Source organism: Ranitomeya variabilis, chromosome 2 (genome assembly GCF_051348905.1).
Source record: "Ranitomeya variabilis isolate aRanVar5 chromosome 2, aRanVar5.hap1, whole genome shotgun sequence".
In the NCBI taxonomy this organism is placed as follows: Eukaryota; Metazoa; Chordata; class Amphibia; order Anura; family Dendrobatidae; genus Ranitomeya; species Ranitomeya variabilis.
The window spans coordinates 706,362,279-706,382,877 of record NC_135233.1 but is presented as its reverse complement, the minus strand read 5'-3'; the positions used below and the strand labels follow the sequence as shown (position 1 = coordinate 706,382,877).

Genomic DNA, 20,599 nt, shown 5'->3' with positions numbered 1-20,599 from the left:
GTAGTATATAGCACAGAGACGTAGTATATAACCCTGCCCATGCAGTATATAACCCAGGCCACGTAGTATAGAGCACAGCAATGTAGTATATTGCTCAGCCACGTAATATATACCACAGCCACGTAGTATATAGCACAGAGATGTAGTATATAACACAGCCCACGTAGTATATAGCAATGTGGGCACCATATCCCTGTTAAAAAAAAAAAAAAAAAAAAGAATTAAAATAAAAAATAGTTATATACTCACCCTCCGTCAACCCCCGGATCCAGCCCAGGCGTTTACCGATGCTCCTCGCGACGCTCTGGTCCCAAGAGTGCATTGCGGTCTCGCGAGAAGATGACGTTGCGGTCTCGCGAGACCGCTACGTCCTCATCTTGCGAGACCGCAATGCATGGACCGGACCATTGCGAGGAGCCGGAAAGGCGCCGGAAGGTGAGTATATAATGATACGGACTGCGTTACACTGCGGCATAACGCGGTTTAACGCAGCCATTAACCCTGTGTGAGCGCTGACTGCAGGGGAGTAGGGAGCGGCCATTTCGCGGCCGCACTGTGCCCGTTGCTGATTGGTCGCGGTCGACCAATCAGCGACTTCGGATTTCCGTGACAGACAGAAAGACAGACAGACAGAAAGACAATTATATAGTAGATTGTTGTCACAAGCAGTAATTGCCAGAATTTCATGCAGCTCTGCTAATGTTCCTCAGAAGAGGCAATTTGCATATTTAAATTCCCAGAGGAGCATTGTACGGCAAATAAGCCTCCTTACCTTGACAAGCCAGAGATGGTATGTCACTCTCCATAAGGAGAAACGATACCCCTTAGACCCCATGTCCAGAGCCTCTCACCTAGCCAAATCAGTTCTCATGCTTCGCACTGACGAGGGCCAACAGCCCGAAACACCGTGTCTGCGAATTGAGATACTGATTTGGCTTTTATCCTAAGTCATATTGTACGACTCGTTAAAGGGTTGATTGTGACTTGTAGGATCGCTACTTCCAATAGGTGGCGCTGTAGAGTTTAAGTCCTCTTTTTCTCAGAAGAGGCAATTTGCATATTTAAATTCCCAGAGGAGCATTGTACGGCAAATAAGCCTCCTTACCTTGACAAGCCAGAGATGGTATGTCACTCTCCATAAGGAGAAACGATACCCCTTAGACCCCATGTCCAGAGCCTCTCACCTAGCCAAATCAGTTCTCATGCTTCGCACTGACGAGGGCCAACAGCCCGAAACACCGTGTCTGCGAATTGAGATACTGATTTGGCTTTTATCCTAAGTCATATTGTACGACTCGTTAAAGGGTTGATTGTGACTTGTAGGATCGCTACTTCCAATAGGTGGCGCTGTAGAGTTTAAGTCCTCTTTTTCTCAGAAGAGGCAATTTGCATATTTAATGTTCCTATAGGCCTCTATTCTTGCGTTTTCATTATTTTTGAGTGACGTTCAATTCTACTTTGTCACCGTTGTACCAAATTTAAGCCAGTTCCTGATGACCACTACGTTCCATGGTATAACTAATGCCCTGGGAAAAATGTTTGTACACTTCTCCTGACTGATGGCTTACAACACAGCAGAGGGATTTCATTGTTGAAATGTATTTATGGACCTTGGGGTTTTTTTTTTTTTAATCAGATCAATTGTATTGATAAGAAAGCATACATAACATTGTTACCAATATACCATCGAATAATAACTTGTTCATAATTACAGATTAAACATTTACATTACTGTTATGCATTTAAGTGTATCAACAACTTTCCATATATCCATCTCTAACTCAGTTTTATTAATTATATTTATAAATGAGAACTAAAACCCCTCCCCCCTCCCTCCAATAACACACCGGACCAAACTATATTCATAGTGCAATATACCCTAACTTGACTGACACACAATAGTCCAGTGATGGCGAACCTATGACACGCGTGTCAGTGCTGACACGCGTAGTCATTTTCAGTGACACGCGGCCGCCGGCCGCGGCCCCATAGAAATTGCTTCTTTCCCAGGGTCTGAAGGAGAGGAAACTCTCCTTCAGGCCCTGGGATCCATAATAAATGTGTAAAAGAAAGAATTAAAATAAAAAATATTGCTATACTCACCTCTCTGACGCAGCCTGGACCTCACTGATGGGACCGGCAGGGTTCTTTGCTTAAAATGCGCGCGTTTACTTCCTTCTGTGACGTCACGGCTTGTGATTGGTCGCGTGCCGCCCATGTGGCCGCGACGCGACCAATCACAGCAAGCCGTGACGTAATTTCAGGTCCTCAATGCCTAATTCTGCATTGAGGACCTGAAATTACGTCACGGCTTGCTGTGATTGGTCGCGTCGCGGCCACATGGGCGGCACGCGACCAATCACAAGCCGTGACGTCACAGAAGGAAGTAAACGCGCGCATTTTAAGCAAAGAACCCTGCCGGTCCCATCAGTGAGGTCCAGGCTGCGTCAGAGAGGTGAGTATAGCAATATTTTTTATTTTAATTCTTTCTTTTACACATTAATGTTGTTTTGATACCGATACCCGATACCACAAAAGTATCGGATCTCGGTATCGGAATTCCGATACCCGCAAGTATCGGCCGATACCCGATACTTGCGGTATCGGAATGCTCAACACTAATGGCATCCGATCCGATTTTTTATCGGATCGGATGCCATGCAGGAGGTCTGTGGGTCCAAACAACAGAGCTCCAGTGCAGAGCGTCTAGGCCTGGGACTTCCGGTAGGCCAGGCGCAGCTCCCGGAAGTCCCAGGCCTCTGCGTCGGATCTGTGTTGTTTGGGCGACATTGCGCTGCTCCCTGCTGCGCCGACCAGAAGTCCCAGGCTGCACTTCTGAGGCCTGAGGAGATAGCTGTCCGGAGGCCTGTGATTGCTGTCTGCAGGCAGCAACCATCATCATTCTGTGAACTGTGGGGTGTCATTGGCCAATTGCTAAGATAAGTGAGGGGGAGGCTGGAAGAGGCCTGTGCTATGGGTGCCGTTTCCCGCCATTAGGAACGCCATCTTGCAGTACAGACTCCATTTCACCACCATTACTGTTTGTGGTGCATCCTTATTAACCCCTATTTCTGCTAATTGCAGGGCTAACTATAAATATTCTCTCATGGAGAAGCCACAAAATAAGAAACCAAAGTTGAGTAAAGGGAGTGGTAGTAGCAGTAGCCGACCCTTTCAAGAGACATGGACTGAGATGTATGGCATTACAGAAAAAAATGGCAGATCATTTTGCGTTCTATGTAGTGAAACGGTAGTAAGCAGAACGTGGAATGTAAATAGACATTTTGAAACTAATCATTCCCAGCTCTTGAAAAAAAGTGAGGATGAAAGGAAGGAATACATTTCCAGGCAGCTACACCTTCATAAGAGCCAATCTAATTCCATCCTTAAATTTGTAAAAAGCTCTACAAATTTAACATCTGCAAGTCTGAGCATTGCTCACTCCATAGCTCAGCATGGAAAAGCACTCAGTGAGGGAGAATTTATTAAAGATACTCTCTTAAGATGTGCACCAGTTCTGTTTCATGATATGCAGAATAAAGATGCAATTATTAAGAGAATATCTGAGTTACCACTGAGTAGAAATATCATAAAAGACCGAATAATGAGACTGAACACAAACGTACAACATCAATTAAAGAGAGACATAAGTAATTGTAAATATTTATCAAAACCAACAAAAGAAACAGATTGACAGATGAACTTAGTAGCGCTTGCTTGGGCTTGAAGTGTACAAAATACCAACCTTCAATTGAACATTTAGCTAGTGAAATTCAGCAACAAAAAAGTCACTAAATTTAGTGATGGCGAACCTGTGGCAGTCCAGCTGTTGCAAAACTACAATTCCCATCATGCCTGGCCATTCCAAGCAAAAGCTTTGGCTGTGAAGACATGATGGGAATTGTAGTTTTGCAACAGCTGGAATGCCACAGGTTCGCCATCGCAAGAATTCCCCCTCCCCCTCACTTATCTTAGTTCACGGCACCCCACACAAGTTAAATAATAGCAAGAGCAAGACCAACAAAAGAAAACAACTGACAGATGAACAAAGAAGTCACTAAGCAGGTAAGTTAAATAATTATAATTATACATATTTGTTATTTAAACTATACATGTCGCAAAATTGTTTTTTTATCAAGGTGACACACCACCCAAGTTATGCTCGGTTTTTTGGCGAATTTTGACACACCAAGCTCAAAAGGTTGCCCATCACTGCAATAGTCACTTCTATTTACTATGCACACTGACTACCCCTATATCCAAAACCCGGGAATATTGTAGCCCTCTTCCCTGGAACCACTAGCTGCCATATCCTATCTCTGACTAGAGCCCCAGACAGTAGGCCTGACATATTTAACTATGGTCCACATATATTTTCAAATTTTGTTATTGCTTTTATTTTTCTATAAGCCCCCTTTTCCATCCAAATGTTATCATTTATCCTGTTTATTAGTGCATTGACTGACGGAGGTTGGACATATGATCAATGTGATGCAATCAGTTTGCGAGTCTGGTATAATGTTCGCAATAACCCAATAGCCAGCGGAGATTCAAAGTCTGTCGACTCTCCAAGATAGCCCAGCAGATACACCTTTGGGTCTGCCTGAAGCTGCACTCCAAACACATTTTGGTTAGAGCTAACGTGCTTTTCCAATATGGGCCCAGTTTACTGCATTCCCAGAACATGTGCATTAAATGTGCATCCTCTGCTCCACATCTTGGACAGTCTGCATCTGGTCAGACCCCTATCTTAAAAAGGAAGCTTGGCGTTCTATACACCCTGTGTATGAGATGTATCTGCGAGGGTCTCTGAGACTCTCAATGGGGACAGTTTGGGAACCTGCTCCAATATCTCTTTCTATTGTTCTACTGTGATCTGTCCCACATCTGATTCCCACCTTAACCGTGCTGTCCAAGTATGGCCATCATCACCATACTGCAACATCTGCTGATATTTTCTAGAGATTAGACCAGTTGTATACTTTGCCAATGCTAATGACTCAAGTGCGAAGCTTTTTTGAATTTCAGATGCAGTAGCACCAAACTGGGACCGAAACCCATTCCTCAGTTGTAGGTATTGAAAGTAGTAAACCCATATTCTTCTTGGAGTATATTGAAGTTCTGTTTTCTAGTATATAGTCTATAGGTTGTCTTCATTTCAGCTCCCACCCTCATGGACCATGGTTTTTGCTGTAAAATGCAACTAATAAAATGTCAGGAAAATGTCGCTAGAACAGCTAAACTTTGTGTGGGATAATCAGAATCACTGTAAATGAAGGCAGCTGTGTACTGACTACTATTTATCATGAGATTAAATGTGATTTTTGTTTAATTTTGAACACAACCACATCCCCAATTATAAGAAATTTATTTTGTTTGTTTTTTCAATTGAAATGTACAGATTATGGGTGACATTTGAAGGTGGAAAAAAGTTCTGAAATTATTCTTTTTATGAAAGACTGCCATTTCAACAGGGGGGTGTGGTCATTTTATATCCATTGTAAGTGATTGCTCCTTTGTCCAGGGGCTGCTTTTCCAATGTTCCTTTTTTTGTCTTTATGTACTTCCAGATACTGGAGCGTTCTATTAAGCTGCTGTTTGAAACAAGAGATATAAGTCAAATAAAGCAGTATGTCCAGAGGCAATGTATGAAGCTTTTGGAGGGAAAGGCCAGCATGCAGGATCTTACCTTTGCCAAGGAATACAGAGGAAGCGGTACTTACAGACCAGGAGCTTGTGTGCCGGCACTGGAACTGACCAGGTGAGATATTTGAGACCAGTCATATGATTACACACGGGGCATCACCTCTGTAAGCCTCAGCAATTTCTCTAACTACCGTACTTTCTCTTCCTATTTTCATAGACTTTTATTGGGAGAGGATGTAATTTGATCCCTCAGTGAGGGCAGCTTTGAGCAGTTATTGAGTGAATAATCTGTGCAGGGAGAATTAGTGAAAGACACCTTTTTCTGCAATACTTTATATTGCAAAGTAGCTTATCTTCATTTGTACTGTTTATTCATGGAAACAAAGTGTGTAGTTACTTGTTAAGATTTCTGTGAATATTATCAAGTTGTGACTGGCATTACTAGTGGCATAAATGATACCTGGATGTGTATTAAAGAGCACAGATATTTTCCTGTCCTATAGACACCATTGACTAGAATCGGAGAGCTGCACGTTTCTTACATGGGTCACAGCTACGTTGAAAAGCAGAAAACTCACCTCAGCTGTTCTTGTTCACAGGAAAATGGTAGCATATGACCGTCGCTCTGAACCTCGTGTCGGAGAAAGAGTGCCCTATGTCATAGTGTATGGTACACCTGGAGTACCCCTTATCCAGCTTGTGAGACGGCCTATTGATGTCCTCCAAGACCATAACCTGCGACTAAATGCAACCTACTACATCACTAAGCAGATTCTACCACCACTAAACAGAGTCTTTTCTCTCATTGGAGTGGATGTATTCAATTGGTACGATGAATTACCAAGGGTAAGTACACAGTGGTTTTTTGTATGTGCTTTTATTACAAGTTCTTAAATATATTTTGAATGTATCGTTAAAGGGAACCTGTCACCCCGTTTTTTGAAGATGAGCTAAAAATAGCGTTAAATAGGGGCAGAGCTGGGCGTTACATTAGTGTCTTTGTGTGCCTTTATAACCTACCTAAGCTGCCGAAATACCTTTGTAAAGTCGCCGTTTTCTGCTGTCACTCACGCTGGTCTGGTCCTATGGGCGTGGTGACAGCGCTGTTTCTCCCCCAGAATCCTGCTCATCATTACGTTGGTGGCGTAGTGGTGTGCGCATGTCCAAAGCGAAGATCCACTGCCCAGGAGATTCAAAACAGCGCGGTCTTCGCTATTCAGCCATTTACCGGTGGCCGCGCGTGCGTAGATAGAGCGCTCTGCTGCCCGGGGCTTCAGGAAAATGGCCGCGGGATTCCGCGCGTGCGCAGATGGAGATCGCGGCGGCCATTTTCCTGAAGCCCCGGGCAGCAGAGCGCTCCATCTGCGCACGCGCGGCCACAGGAAAGATGGCCGCGCCCACCGGTAAACTGCGAATAGTGAAGACCGCGCTGTTTTGAATCTCCTGGGCAGTGGATCTTCGCTTTGGACATGCGCACACCACTACGCCACCAACGGAATGATGAGCAGGTTTCTGGGGGAGAAACAGCGCTGTCACCACGCCCATAGGACCAGACCAGCGTGAGTGACAGCAGAAAACGGCAACTTTACAAAGGTATTTCGGCAGCTTAGGTGGGTAATAAAGGCACACAAAGACACTAATGTAACGCCCAGCTCTGCCCCTATTTAACGCTATTTTTAGCTCATCTTCAAAAAACGGGGTGACAGGTTCCCTTTAAAGAAAAGCCTTGTTGGGAGGACTAGAAGTCTTGAGAGGAGCCTTATGTCTTGTTGCATACTGTACTACATAGTGTAATATATCACACTGCCGCAACTTCACAAGAAATTCACAAATCTGTTTTCACTGACTGTATATCCTTTCATGGTCACCAAATGGTTTCTTATTTAGTATGTTTCCTGGGAAGGGCATCTTTTCTCATGAAATAAGTCTGCAAACACACTAAAGGTGCTGTCTTTGCATATGGTATTGGTGGCCTAGCCACATGATAGGTCATCAATAGTAGATAAGTGGGGTCTCACACTTGGCGTCCCACCAATTAGCTGTTATTTGCTTTGGTGCCAGCCTGATGTAATTACTTACAATGTGGCTGCTGAGCACAGTGTTGCAGCCGCTGATGGATGTTGCCAGCTACTGCACCAACACTTTTATACAAAGAATAGGAGCTGCCCCTGTAGTAGCCGATGATGCAGCCGCTGCTACGCTTTGATCTGAATAAGCACAGCTCCGTTAAAAATGTTTACATCTGGCCAGCACTGGAGCAAATATCAGCTTATTGGTGGGGATGCCGGGTGCCAGACCCCCACCGATCTGCTATACATGACCTATCGTCATATTCGTCATCAATACCATATGCCCAGACAACCCCTTTAACAGAAAACTGCATTTTGTTTCTTTTATCAGATCCAGAAGGCGTACTCTGCATACTCCACAATGAGAAATGAACTGGATACAAGAAAAGGCACAATCTCTCAGTATTTCACAACCTTGCATTGTCCTATTTGTGATGAACTGACACAGCATGGCATCTGTAGTAAATGTAGGAGTCAACCGCAGCATGTAGTAGTGATTCTCAATCAAGAAATCCGGGAATTGGAGTACAGGCAAGACCAGTTAGCCAAGGTAATTATAGCAGACTATTATTTGGAATGTATTAATGCAAAGCTCTGTTACTTCCTGTAATAGTCCAATCTTCTATGCAGTCAGTTAGATTACTGAGCACATATTGATTTCAGCAGGACACTGACTGCTATGAAATGTGCTGCACATAAACAATTCATGTTTACAATTGTGTTGAGTTCTTGATCGAAGACAGTAAAATAGGTCACTATTAAAGGGAGCAGATTATTATCAGAAACTTGTGTTGTGTGTAGTGATATTTCAGAAGTTTTGACCTTCACCCATCAGTAAAACAGTCCCGTGGGCTTCCATGGAGAAAGTACACTTGCATACCACTATGGGTAAGCTATGCTGATCTGATTATGGAGATGATATGATTTATGCACTATGCACTTTATCTCCTATTTTTTACACACGTTTAGCTACCATGAAATTGTAGGATACTTGAATATAGTTCGTTCTCTGATATCCGATCAATATAGACCCCTTATTAATATGGTCCCAGGGTGTTAATAGGAATCCTGCTTTGTTCACCTTTGATTATGTTTTATATAATTATATATGTATTGTTCTCAAATAAATGTTTGTATATCATATTTTAAAGTCAGCACTCCTTTTTTCTGTCATACTCACAAAGATGGTCTAGATTGGCACTGAATGTCGGGAGTTTTGTAACAAGGCAATTAATCATTGTATACACTATAACCTCCATATCACTTTTTTTTACAGTATACAGTGGGTACGGAAAGTATTCAGACCCCTTTAAATTTTTCACTCTTGTTTCATTGCAGCCATTTGGTAAATTCAAAAAGTTCATTTTGTTCACATTAATGTACACCCCGCACCACATCTTGACTGAAAAAAACAGAAATGCAGAAATTTTTGCAAATTTAATAAAAAAGGAAAAACTGAAATATCACATGGTCATAAGTATTCAGACCCTTTGCTCAGACACTCATATTTAAGTCACATGCTGTCCATTGCCTTGTGATCCTCCTTGAGATGGTTCTTCTCCTTCATTGGAGTCCAGCTATGTTTAATTAAACTGATAGGACTTGATTTGAAAAAGCACACACCTGTCTATATAAGACCTCACAGTGCATGTCAGACCAAATGAGAATCATGAGGTCAAAGGAACTGGCGAAGGAACTCGGAGATAGAATTGTGGCAAGGCACAGATCTGGCCAAGGTTACAACAGAATTTCTGCAGTACTCAAGGTTCCTAAGAGCACAGTGGCCTCCATAATCCTTAAGTGGAAGAAGTTTGGGACCACCAGAAGTCTTCCTAGATCTGGCCATCCAGCCAAACTGAGCAATTGTGAGAGGAGAGCCTTGGTGAGAGAGGTAAAGAAGAACCCCAAGATCACTGTGGCTGAGCTCCAGAGATGCAGTAGGGAGATGGGAGAAAGTTCCACAAAGTCAACTATCACTGCAGCCCTTCACCAGTCGGGTTTTTATGGCAGAGTGGCCAGACGGAAGCCTCTCCTCAGTGCAAGACATGTGAAAGCCAACATAGAGTTTGCTAAAAAACACAAGAAGGACTCCCAGACTGAGAAATAAGATTCTCTGGTCTGATGAGACGAAGATAGACCTTTTTGCTGATAATTCTAAGCGGTGTGTGTGGAGAAAACCAGGCACTGCTCATCGCCTGCCCAATACAATCCCAACAGTGAAACATGGTGGTGGCAGCATCATGCTATGGGGGTGTTTTTCAGCTACAGGGACAGGACAACTGGTTGTCATTAAAGGAAACATGAATGCGGCCAAGTACAGAGATATCCTGGATGAAAACCTCTCCCAGAGTGCTCTGGGTCTCAGACTTGGCCTAAGGGTCGCCTTCCAATAACAATGACCCTAAGCACACAGCTAAAATAACAAAGGAATGGATCTGTGACCATTCTTGACTGTCCTATCCAGAGCCCTGACCTAAACCCAATTGAGCATCTCTGGAGAAACCTGAAAATGGCTGTCCACCAACGTTCACCATCCAACCTGACAGAACTGGAGAGGAACTGCAAGGAAGAATAGCAGAGGATCCCCAAATCCAGGTGTGCCAAACTTGTTGCATCATTCCCAAGAAGACTCATGGCTGTACTAGCTCAGGCCAGTCTCACACGTCCAGATAATTCCGGTACCGGAAAAATCGGTACCGGAGTTATCCGTGTCCGTGAGCTCACGTGGCACATCAGTGTGGCACACGTGCGGCAGCCGTGTGCCGACTGAGTACCACACGGACCGTGCAGGAGACAGCGCTACAGTAAGCGCTGTCTCCCCAGCGTGTGGTGCTGAAGCCGCCATTCATTCCTACTCTCCAGCAGCGTTCGCTGGAGAGAAGGAATGAAAAATCAATGTTTTTTTTATTATTTTTGTGTTTAAATTAAAGATCCTTGTCACCTGCCGCCTCCCACCCCCTGTGCGCCCACCCGCTGGCATTAAAATACTCACCCAGCTCCCCCGATGCTTCCTCTCAGCGCCGCAGCTTGTCCTGTATGAGCGGTCATGTGGTACCGCTCATTACTGTGATGAATATGCGGCTCCACCTCCCAACGCTGCTGGAGAGAAGGAATGAATGGCGGCTTCAGCACCACACGCTGGGGGGACAGCGCTTACTGTAGCTCTGTCTCCTGCATGGTCCGTGTGGTACTCAGTCGGCACATGGACAGCATCCGTGTGCGGTACATGTTTACACGGACCCATTGACTTTAATGGGTCCGTGTCATCCATGCGCTCCCACGAACACTGACATGTCTCCGAGTTTTTCAAACGGACGCACGGTCCGTGAAAACACGCTGACATGTGCAGAGACACATTTATTTTAATGTGTCTACGTGAGTCAGTGTCTCCGGTACGTGAGAAAACTGTCACCACACGTACCGGAGCCACTGACGTGCTGAAACAGGCCTGAAAAGGGTGCTTCTGCTCAATACTGAGCAAAGGGTCTGAATATTTATGACCATGTGATATTTCAGTTTTTCTTTTATAATAAATTTGCAAAAATTACTACATTTCATTTTTTTTTTAAATTCAAGATTGGGTGCAGAGTGTACATTAATGAGAAAAAAAATGAAAAATTTAAAGGGGTCTGAATACTTTCCATACCCACTGTATAAAGGTATATAATTACTTTATCCGAATAGGAACATATAGAATTACAAAAGAGGGCAAATCTTGAAGGGCTGAGGGAGGTGTTTGAGTCCTGCAACAACATGGCAGCTGAAGTTAATTTATGAGTCAATCAAAGGACAGAGTAGGGGGGTGCATTAAATATACATCTTGCAATGCACAGGAGAGCATGTACTGAACTGGTTTTCTCCTTCGCCTCTTTGGGGGACACAGGACTGTGGGTGTATGCTTCTGCCACCAGGAGGCTGACACTAAGTGTAAACTTGAAAAAAAGTTAGCTCCTCCTCCGTCGTATACACCCTGAGACTGGCTACCAGAGAATCCAGTTCATGCTTAGTGTCTCAAGGAGGCACACCTCTGGGTCCCGGATCTTTTGGACCCTATTTTCTTCATCTCTTTCTATGGATGGAAGGGGCGACGGATCCTTTTGAGGGTCCGATCTCCCCAAACCAACAACGGGCAAGCACGTGCGAGTATCCTCCACGTATCCTTCCCCGCGACGTGGGATCCCTCACCGGACTTGGCCCTGACCACCCTGAGGTATTTGACCCTAGGCTGTACAGGTGCCCCCAGTTGTCCGTGTGATCCCCCCTTGTTTTCTACACCCTGCTACGACACGGTGATAGATGGGGTGGTGGACGGTCCCTCTCCTTATTCTATACAATGGAGCTAGGGTTCCTGCACCGTCTTTTCCTCCCCCGCTGGTATATGCCTTCTGGGGGAAGGGGCAGAAAATGGGGGGGCTCCGTATATTGATCCTTTACCTGAGTGGCTATCCCCAGACTTTCCCCAGAGCCGTCCTCCAGGCGTCTTACGCTGCGGTCCCCAGAGCGCCGTCGCTGCTGCGGTCTCCAGGGAATGCATTTTGCTACCATAGCAGTGAGCTGCAGGGCCCTCCTGGAGGGAAACTCAATGCGGCGGCAGTGTGCGCGGCCGGTACCGCAGCAGTGCGGGAGCGGTCAGCGCTTCAGCCTCCAGAAGGCCTCAGAGGGCGAAGCAGGAGACAGGAAGGCTGCTGCTTCTACAGCACTTCCGGGTCTTTCGGCGTTTTCCGGCCGGCAGACAGCGCTGTGAGGCCCCGCCCCCTTCCGACGCTTCTGCTTCCGGATCCTTCCCTCCTTTCCTCGCCGGAGAAAAATCCAGTCCCCGGCTTCAGGCCTACTACAGGCCGCACCACAACAGGGCGGTCCTGTCTCCTGAAGCATCATGGATAAAGGACCGCATTTGGCAGCTGACGCTGTTATCGTGGGGACACAGGACTGGGGTGAGTGCTTCTCTCCCCAGCTTTCAGTATCTTGGGCCCTGTATATAGCCTACACGGATCATGTCTAGAAAGGGGAAATCTCACATGGTCCTATACACTGGTTGTGTAGCTTGCCACTCTGCCTTCCCGCTTGCCCAGACTAACCGCCTCTGCGAGGTCTGCGACTCCGAGCATGCCCAGGAGCCCCCCTGCCAGCCCTCCAGCTCCTGCCCCTCAGACAGAGGCTGGGGCAGTTCCACCACAGTGGGTCTCGTCCTTATTGCAAACCATGGCAACCCTGACTGAAGCAATTAAATCCCTTCAGACCCCAGCAGTCAGGGCCAGCTGCCCGTCTGTCTCGGGAAAGGCCTCAGGGTCTCAGGAGCCTTCGGCCTGCAGGTGCCGCTCTCACACTAGACAGCCGCATAGAAAGCGGATTCGCACAGCGTCACCTAGGCCCTCAGGTGCTTCTGCATCCTGGAGCTCTGTATCACGTTCCCCTTCCCCAGCAGAGAGCGGGGAAGTTGAAACAGATTATGAGTCGGAAGAGTCCCTTAATTTTGAGACTCCAGGGTTTCAGGAGTTGGTGGATAGCTTGATCGAGGCCGTCAATCAGTCCCTGGGGATAGAGGATGAGCTCGCCTCATCCTCAGATCATAAGGTCTCATTTAAGCGGGCTAAACAGGCCCATAGGGTCTTTTCCTCTCACCCTGAGTTTGAGGACCTGATCCAGCATAATTGAGATCACCCTGACAAGCGTTTTTCGGGGCATAAAGCCTTGAAGGCTAGGTATCCCTTTGCTACCGAGCTATGTAGTAAATGGGCTGAGAATCCTGCTGTGGATCCTCCGGTGTTTCGCTTAGCATCTAACACGTTGCTTTCCCTCCCTAATGGTTCGTCGATTAAGGACCCCACGGATCGTCTTATTGAGAGCTTGGCTCGTTCTGTTTTTGAGGCTTCAGGTTCTGCACTTTTTCCCTCTTTTGCGGCAAAAAAGCTATGATTTCTTGGTCTGAGTCTTTAAAGGGCCACTGTCGCCCCCCCCCCCCCCCCCTCCAGCCGTTATAAACTAAAAGAGCCACCTTGTGCAGCAGTAATGCTGCATTCTAACAAGGTGGCTCTTTTAGTTTTAGGTTCAAGTATACCCCAAATAAAGCGTTTTTATACTTAGCCACAATTCCTGTCTCTAGCCAGGTAGGCGGGTCCTCACTCCCCAGCTTGGCCAGCTCCTCTGCCGTCACTCCAATCTTCCTGCGCTTTCGGCGTCGCCCCCTCAGCGCTGTTATCTTTTCAAAACCGGCGCCTGCGCTGTGTACTGGTGTCCTACGCAGTAAGCTGTGGCCGTCTGACATCCCAGCCAGGCTTGCACACTGCACCTGTGAAACGATAACAGCGCTGAGGGGGCGGCGCCGTAAGCGCAGGAAGATGTGAGTGACGGCAGAGGAGCTGGTCAAGCTGGGGAGTGAGGACCCGCCTACCTGGCTAGAGACCGGAATTGTGGCTAAGTATAAAAACGCTTTATTTGGGGTATACTTGAACCTAAAACTAAAAGAGCCACCTTGTTAGAATGCAACATTACTGCTGCACAAGGTGGCTCTTTTAGTTTATAACGGCTGGAGGGGGGTGACAGTGGCCCTTTAACAAAGGCTCTTCAAGAAGGGAATTTGCCTGCTGAACTGGCAGAAATGTCTTCACAGATAGCGCTTGCTGGTAGCTATCTGATCAATGCATCTCTTGATGCGGTGGACTGTGCCTCTTCTGCTGCAGCTAATGCTATTGCCATTAGAAGGGCACTCAGGTTAAGAACATGGCGGGCCGACTCTACTTCCAAAAAATCTCTTACGACCCTTCCGTACCAGGGGGGGTCGCCTGTTCGGAGAGAGGTTGGATCAGCTTATATCTGATTCCACAGGCGGCAAGAGTAAGTTTCTTCCTCAGCAGAGGATTAGACAGCCCTTTCGTCGCCAAATCCAGGCCCGCTTCAAGTCTTTCCGTAATGCTAGATGGGCCTCAGCCCCGATCTCTACTACGCAGGGTCATCCCAGTCAGGACCGAGACTCTCGGATCTCCTATTCGGCCAACCAGGGGGGGAGAATGCGTTTCCAGTCAGCTAGATCCCGAGGGTCTAGGACTCATAGGTTTTCGGCCAAGTGACTGGAGGCCTCCTCAGGAAGCCTCCAACAAGGTAGGCGGACGTCTACGTTTGTATCACCAGGTCTGGCTTCAAACGATTTACGACAGGTGGGTAGGAGAGCTTGTATCTTCAGGTTACAAGATAGAGCTGATCTGTCAGCCTCCTCCCCGGTTCTTCCCATCCCTTCTTCCCAGGTCCGAGTCTATCCGACAGGATCTACTCAATTCCAGAGAGTCCCTTCATCTCAGCGGGGTCATTTCTCCTGTTCCAAAAGAAGAAAGGTTTCACGGATTCTATTCCAATCTTTTTGTAGTACCCAAAAAAGACGGAACAGTAAGACCTATCCTAGATCTGAAACGCTTAAACAGGTTTGTCTGCGTTCGTCACTTTCGGATGGAATCTCTTCGGTCAGTTATTGCCTCAATGGAGAAAGGAGAGTTTCTGGCCTCAATAGACATTCAGGATGCCTACCTTCATATTCCCATTTTTCCTCTTCATCAAAGATTTCTCCGGTTTGCTTTAAACAATCTACATTTCCAGTTTACGGCTTTACCCTTCGGGCTGGCATCCGCCCCCAGGGTGTTCACGAAGGTCATGTCAACTGTGGTGTCCATTCTTCACTCCCGAGGCATTGTAGTCTTGCCATATCTAGACGATCTTCTGATCAAAGGGCCTACCTTTCAAGCTTGCAAGGAGAATGTCAGCATCACTCTAGACACTCTTTCTCGTCCAGGTTGGCTAGTAAATTTAAAGAAGTCATCCCTACAACCAGCTCGGAGGATCTCTTTTCTAGGCCTGATCTTCGACACCTCCCGAGCCCTGTCGATCCTTCCCCAAGACAAGGTCCTAGCCCTTCGACAGGAAGTGAGGAATCTTCAGCAGCCATACCCTCAAACGATCCGATTCTGCATGAGGGTGTTAGGAAAGATGGTTGCAACCATAGAGGCTGTACCATTCGCACAGTTTCATCTTCGACCTCTCCAACAGGCCATCCTAGCTGTATGGAACAGGAACTCTCTCTCTCTCAACCGCAGCTTCCGGTTGTCTCCCCAGGTCAGGCAGGCTCTATCATGGTGGTTAAACAGCTCATCTCTACTCGGAGGGAAGCCCTTTCCCCCAACCAATTGGCTAGTGGTGACAACAGATGCCAGTTGCCTGGGTTGGGGAGCAGTGTTCTTTCAACACACAGCCCAGGGGCGCTGGTCTCCTCTGGAATCAGTTCTCCCCATCAATCTCTTAGAGATTCGGGCAGTTCGTCTAGCCCTGCAGCATTTCCACCATCTTCTGGCAGGTCGCCCTGTCCGAATTCAATCGGACAACGCCACAGCCGTGGCCTATATAAATCACCAGGGGGGCACCCGCAGCAGGGCAGCCATGCAGGAGGTAAGACAAATACTGTGTTGGGCCGAGAGAAATCACTCTGTGATTTCAGCAGTCCACATTCCGGGCGAAGAGAACTGGGCGGCGGATTTTCTGAGCCGTCAGGGTCTAGTGTCCGGGGAATGGTCTCTCCATCCTGAGGTATTTCAGCAGATATGCCATCTATGGGGGACTCCGGACGTGGATCTGATGGCATCCAGGGGGAATGCCAAGGTGCCCAGATTTGTCTCCCGGTACGGAGACCCACAGGCAATCGCCGTGGATGCACTGGTACTAACTTGGAACCAGTTTCCCCTCTCTTATCTGTTCCCTCCTCTGGCACTACTCCCGAGGGTAATCAAGAAAATTAAGGCAGAAAGAGCGCCAGCTATTCTGATCGCCCCGGATTGGCCGCGACGGACTTGGTATGCTTACCTGGTACAGCTTCTCGCAGGGGTTCCCTGGCGGCTGCCCAATCGGCCAGATCTTCTATCTCAAGGACCGATCTTCCACCAGAACTCAGAGGTCATATGTGTGACGGCCTGGCCGTTGAATCTTGGGTTTTAACGCAGGCGGGTTTTTCCCAAGAGGTAGCTGATACCATGATCTGTGTGTGTAAAACCGTTTCGTCCAGAATTTATCATCACACTTGGAAAGTTTTCCTCTCTTGGTGTAGAGAGCGCGGGCTGCCTCCTTTGCGTTTCTCCGTCCCAAATATTCTAGCCTTTCTCCAATCAGGCCTGGACTCTGGTCTTTCTCAGAGCACTCTTAAAAGGCAGGTTTCAATGCAGAATTGCTACTAACCGCCAGGTCAGGACTTTTTTCCAGGGAGTCGCTCACAAGGTCCCTCCTTATAAGACTCCTTTGGAGGCTTGGGACCTTAATTTGGTTTTAAGGGCATTACAGGACGCTCCTTTTGAGCCTCTTCAGGATGTTTCCTTGACCTTACTTTCTTGGAAAGTCGTATTTTTAGTAGCCATGACTTCCATAAGGAGGGTTTCTGAGCTAGCAGCCCTTTCCTGTCGCGCTCCTTTTCTACGTTTTCATCGGGACAAAGTAGTGCTCAGACCAGCACCTTCTTTTTTGCCGAAGGTTGTATCCTCCTCCCACATTAATGAGGATATAGTTCTTCCTTCGTTTTGTCCGGCACCTACACACCGTGTAGAAAAAGCTCTCCATACGTTGGATTTAGTGAGAGCACTGAGAAGATATATTTCCCGAACGGCTCCTTTTCGCCAGACAGATGCCCTGTTCGTACTCCCGGAGGGTCGCAGGAAGGGATGCGCAGCCTCAAAATTCACCCTGGCCAGGTGGATTCGGGCTACCATTCAGGAGGCCTATCGCGCCAAGGGCATGATGGTTCCGGCTGCAATCAAGGCTCACTCCACTAGGGCAGTGGGGGCTTCCTGGGCGATTCGGCACCAGGCCTCAGCAGAACAGGTTTGCAAGGCTGCAACCTGGTCTAGTCTGCATACTTTTGCTAAACATTATAATGTCCACTCCCAGATCTCTGCAGAAGCAAGTCTGGGGAGAAGGATTCTTCAAGCAGCGGTGGCACACTTATAGACAACCATTATCTGGATATTATTGGTGAGTTAATTTCCCACCCAGGGAGTGCTTTAGGACATCCCACAGTCCTGTGTCCCCCAATGAGGCGAAGGAGAAATAGGGATTTTTGTGTTACTCACCGTAAAATCCTTTTCTCCGAGACGCCCATTGGGGGACACAGCTCCCTCCCTGATGGTCTTTTGGCTGTTTTTTTTTTGTTATCTGAAATTATCAATCGTTAAAACTTTTCTAGACATGAGTTTTTCCTGTAATTATGCTGTTTTATTATTTCTCGTGTTTTATTCTCCTACTGCTTTTGCACCAAACTGGATTCTCTGGTAGCCAGTCTCAGGGTGTATACGAGGAGGAGGAGCTAACTTTTTTTCAAGTTTACTTAGTGTCAGCCTCCTGGTGGCAGAAGCATACACCCACAGTCCTGTGTCCCCCAATGAGCATCTCGGAGAAAAGGATTTTATGGTGAGTAACACAAAAATCCCTATATTACTAGTGATGAGCGAGTATACTCGTTGCTCTAGTTTTCCCAAGCACGGTCGGGTAATCTCCGAGGTATTTGTTAGTGATCGGAGATTACGTTTTCATGGCCACAGCTGAATGATTTACAGCTATTAGCCAGCATAAGTACATGTGGGGGTTGCCTGGTTGCTAGGGAACCCCCACATGTATTCAAGCTGGCTAATAGCTGTAAATCATTCAGCTGCCGTGATGAAAACTTAATCTCCGAACACTAACAAATACTCGGAGATTACCCGAGCGTGCTCGGGAAAACCCGAGCAACGAGTGCACTCGCTCATCACTAGTTATTACATGACCCTGGTGCGAATAGTGACAGGTTCAAAAGATATAGGTGTAGCTGTGCAGGGATGAAACAAATTACACTACTAGAAATTTTAATGTTTAAATGTTTTTTTCACAAACCTTTCCCTGTTCCCCAATTTTGGTAATCTACTATACCGATTTTTGTGCTGATGTGTGCTTTTCATAATTTCCCAATCTATTGTTTGTCTCCATTGAAATAAACCAAATCTGAAAATGTGATGTGAAACTGTGCCAAGTGTCAGCGCTGGAGCTCACAATATCAATATTTCCATTCTAGTTATGCAAGAATTGCACGGGCTGCTGTGACCAACAGATCCAATGCGTTTCTCTCAACTGTCCAGTACTTTTCAAGCTCTCCCGAGTGAGCCGGGAACTCTCCAAGGCTCCTTATCTACGTCAGCTCCTTGAGCAGTTTTGAATTGCGTTCAGAGGTGACCGGTGCTATTATCTCTGTGTTCTCACACTACAAACTATTGTGCATGGTGCTGTTTTGGATTGCATTGCGTTCATGATTTTTATGATTTGTTTCATATGACTATTATTCAGAGCAACACTCATCTCCATCAGTGCTGGGGGTTATCCTATGTATTGCGATCTTTCTACAATGTACAAAGACTTTTTTCCTTTTCTTTTAACTTTGTATCATACAGTTTTATAATGCAGGTGATTGAACATGCCAGAGGAATCATTGTGTGAATGCATTTCTTACAGTAGGCTTTGGTTACTTCCACAGCACGCTGCCTAGGAAGGAGCACTGGTCTCCACTAGCAGAACGCATTTCTCTTGATACATCAGTATCAGACCTCGGTTCAATTCTAGAGCACCCACGTTATTTCTAAGTTAAAGTGCAAAATACTTTGTAAATAGACCTTTTTTTACTTTTGAAACAACTAAGTAAAATAATGTGCAATGGGATTTTATACAGTTGGTCGGTGTTTGTCCTCCATGTTTTGCTCCACTCATAAGACATCTTTCTTTATTTTTTTATTTTTTTTTTCGTAATTTTTGACCAGAATGTGCAAATTGTATTTCTGTGTAGCATTTCAGATTTGTCATTTTCTTATAAAAGAAGCAAAAGGAAAATAAAAAAAATCTATATTGCTGTCTTGCTTTAGCTGTAATGGGGCATTGTGAGGAACTGTGCAAAGACCTTTTTTTTTGTTATAAAACTGTGGGACTGTTGCAATACTTTAAATATAAGATTTATTCCATTTTTTTGCTTGTTTTGTATAGACATTTCTATGGTTTCTAAATATGCTTATAATATTTTTCTTTCCTTATGTACAGTTAAATCTTATTTGCCATCATCCTGAACACAACCGTGTATTTAGATTATTTGTATAACTGTATAAAAAAAAGGAATTATGTGGTCAGTGTATCGTTTTCTAAACTGGAAATCGTTTGAAAAGTTAAAATTAAAACAATATTAAAAACTAATAAAATATAAAATATTGTCACTTTCTGTTTTTGAATGACATAAATGGAAAGTTAGAAAAAAATTGTTTATCACGGTTTGCAAAGATTTTCAACTAATGGCATTTACATTCCTCAGTACTTAAAAACTGGGGAGAGGCATTAAAATACAAAATATGAAGTAACAATGAGGAAAATAAAAGTTTGCACTCTATAATTTTTTGCTAACTGATATTCTTTTACCGTTCTAATATTTAACCCTTTAATACATCTACTGTGAGTAAATACCCAATAGGGTAGCATCCACTTTCATGTAGTTTGTACACTCACCATGTTGCTTACTCCTAGAATAAGAGGTGAAGTGTCAGAGGATAGTCATACTTATTAGGCAGTCTGCTATTCCAACATGTAATAATGATAAAGCCATTAAATGTATTATTACAGTACTGATCTTAATAAAGTGTTCTTGCTACCAAAATATTTTTTCGGTGCTGATGGAAATGCTATATTGAAAGGTCTTTCTGTGGTGGGTCTTCTTTGACAGTAGTGTTTAAAATAATAGCAGTGTGTTCAAAAACATGAGTTAATCACAAAATCTTAATACTAGTTTGTATTTCCATGCATTGGGAACATTGCACACTGCTTTCTAATACAAAACATGAAGAGAAATGTATATAATT

At 45.5% G+C, this 20,599-nt stretch overlaps 1 protein-coding gene across 1 annotated transcript in view; it reads left to right on the top strand.

Moving 5' to 3' along the window:
* REV3L (REV3 like, DNA directed polymerase zeta catalytic subunit) overlaps nucleotides 1-20,393 on the top strand; it is a 263,811-nt gene extending 243,418 nt beyond the window's left edge. Inside the window, exons 29-32 of the mRNA XM_077289474.1 lie at nucleotides 5,571-5,761; nucleotides 6,246-6,492; nucleotides 8,047-8,265; nucleotides 18,784-20,393. Of these exons, the coding sequence (XP_077145589.1) occupies nucleotides 5,571-5,761; nucleotides 6,246-6,492; nucleotides 8,047-8,265; nucleotides 18,784-18,924 (798 nt within the window). The 3' untranslated portion in view covers nucleotides 18,925-20,393. The remainder of the gene's footprint in view (nucleotides 1-5,570; nucleotides 5,762-6,245; nucleotides 6,493-8,046; nucleotides 8,266-18,783) is intronic.
* Nucleotides 20,394-20,599: the final 206 nt, after the last annotated feature.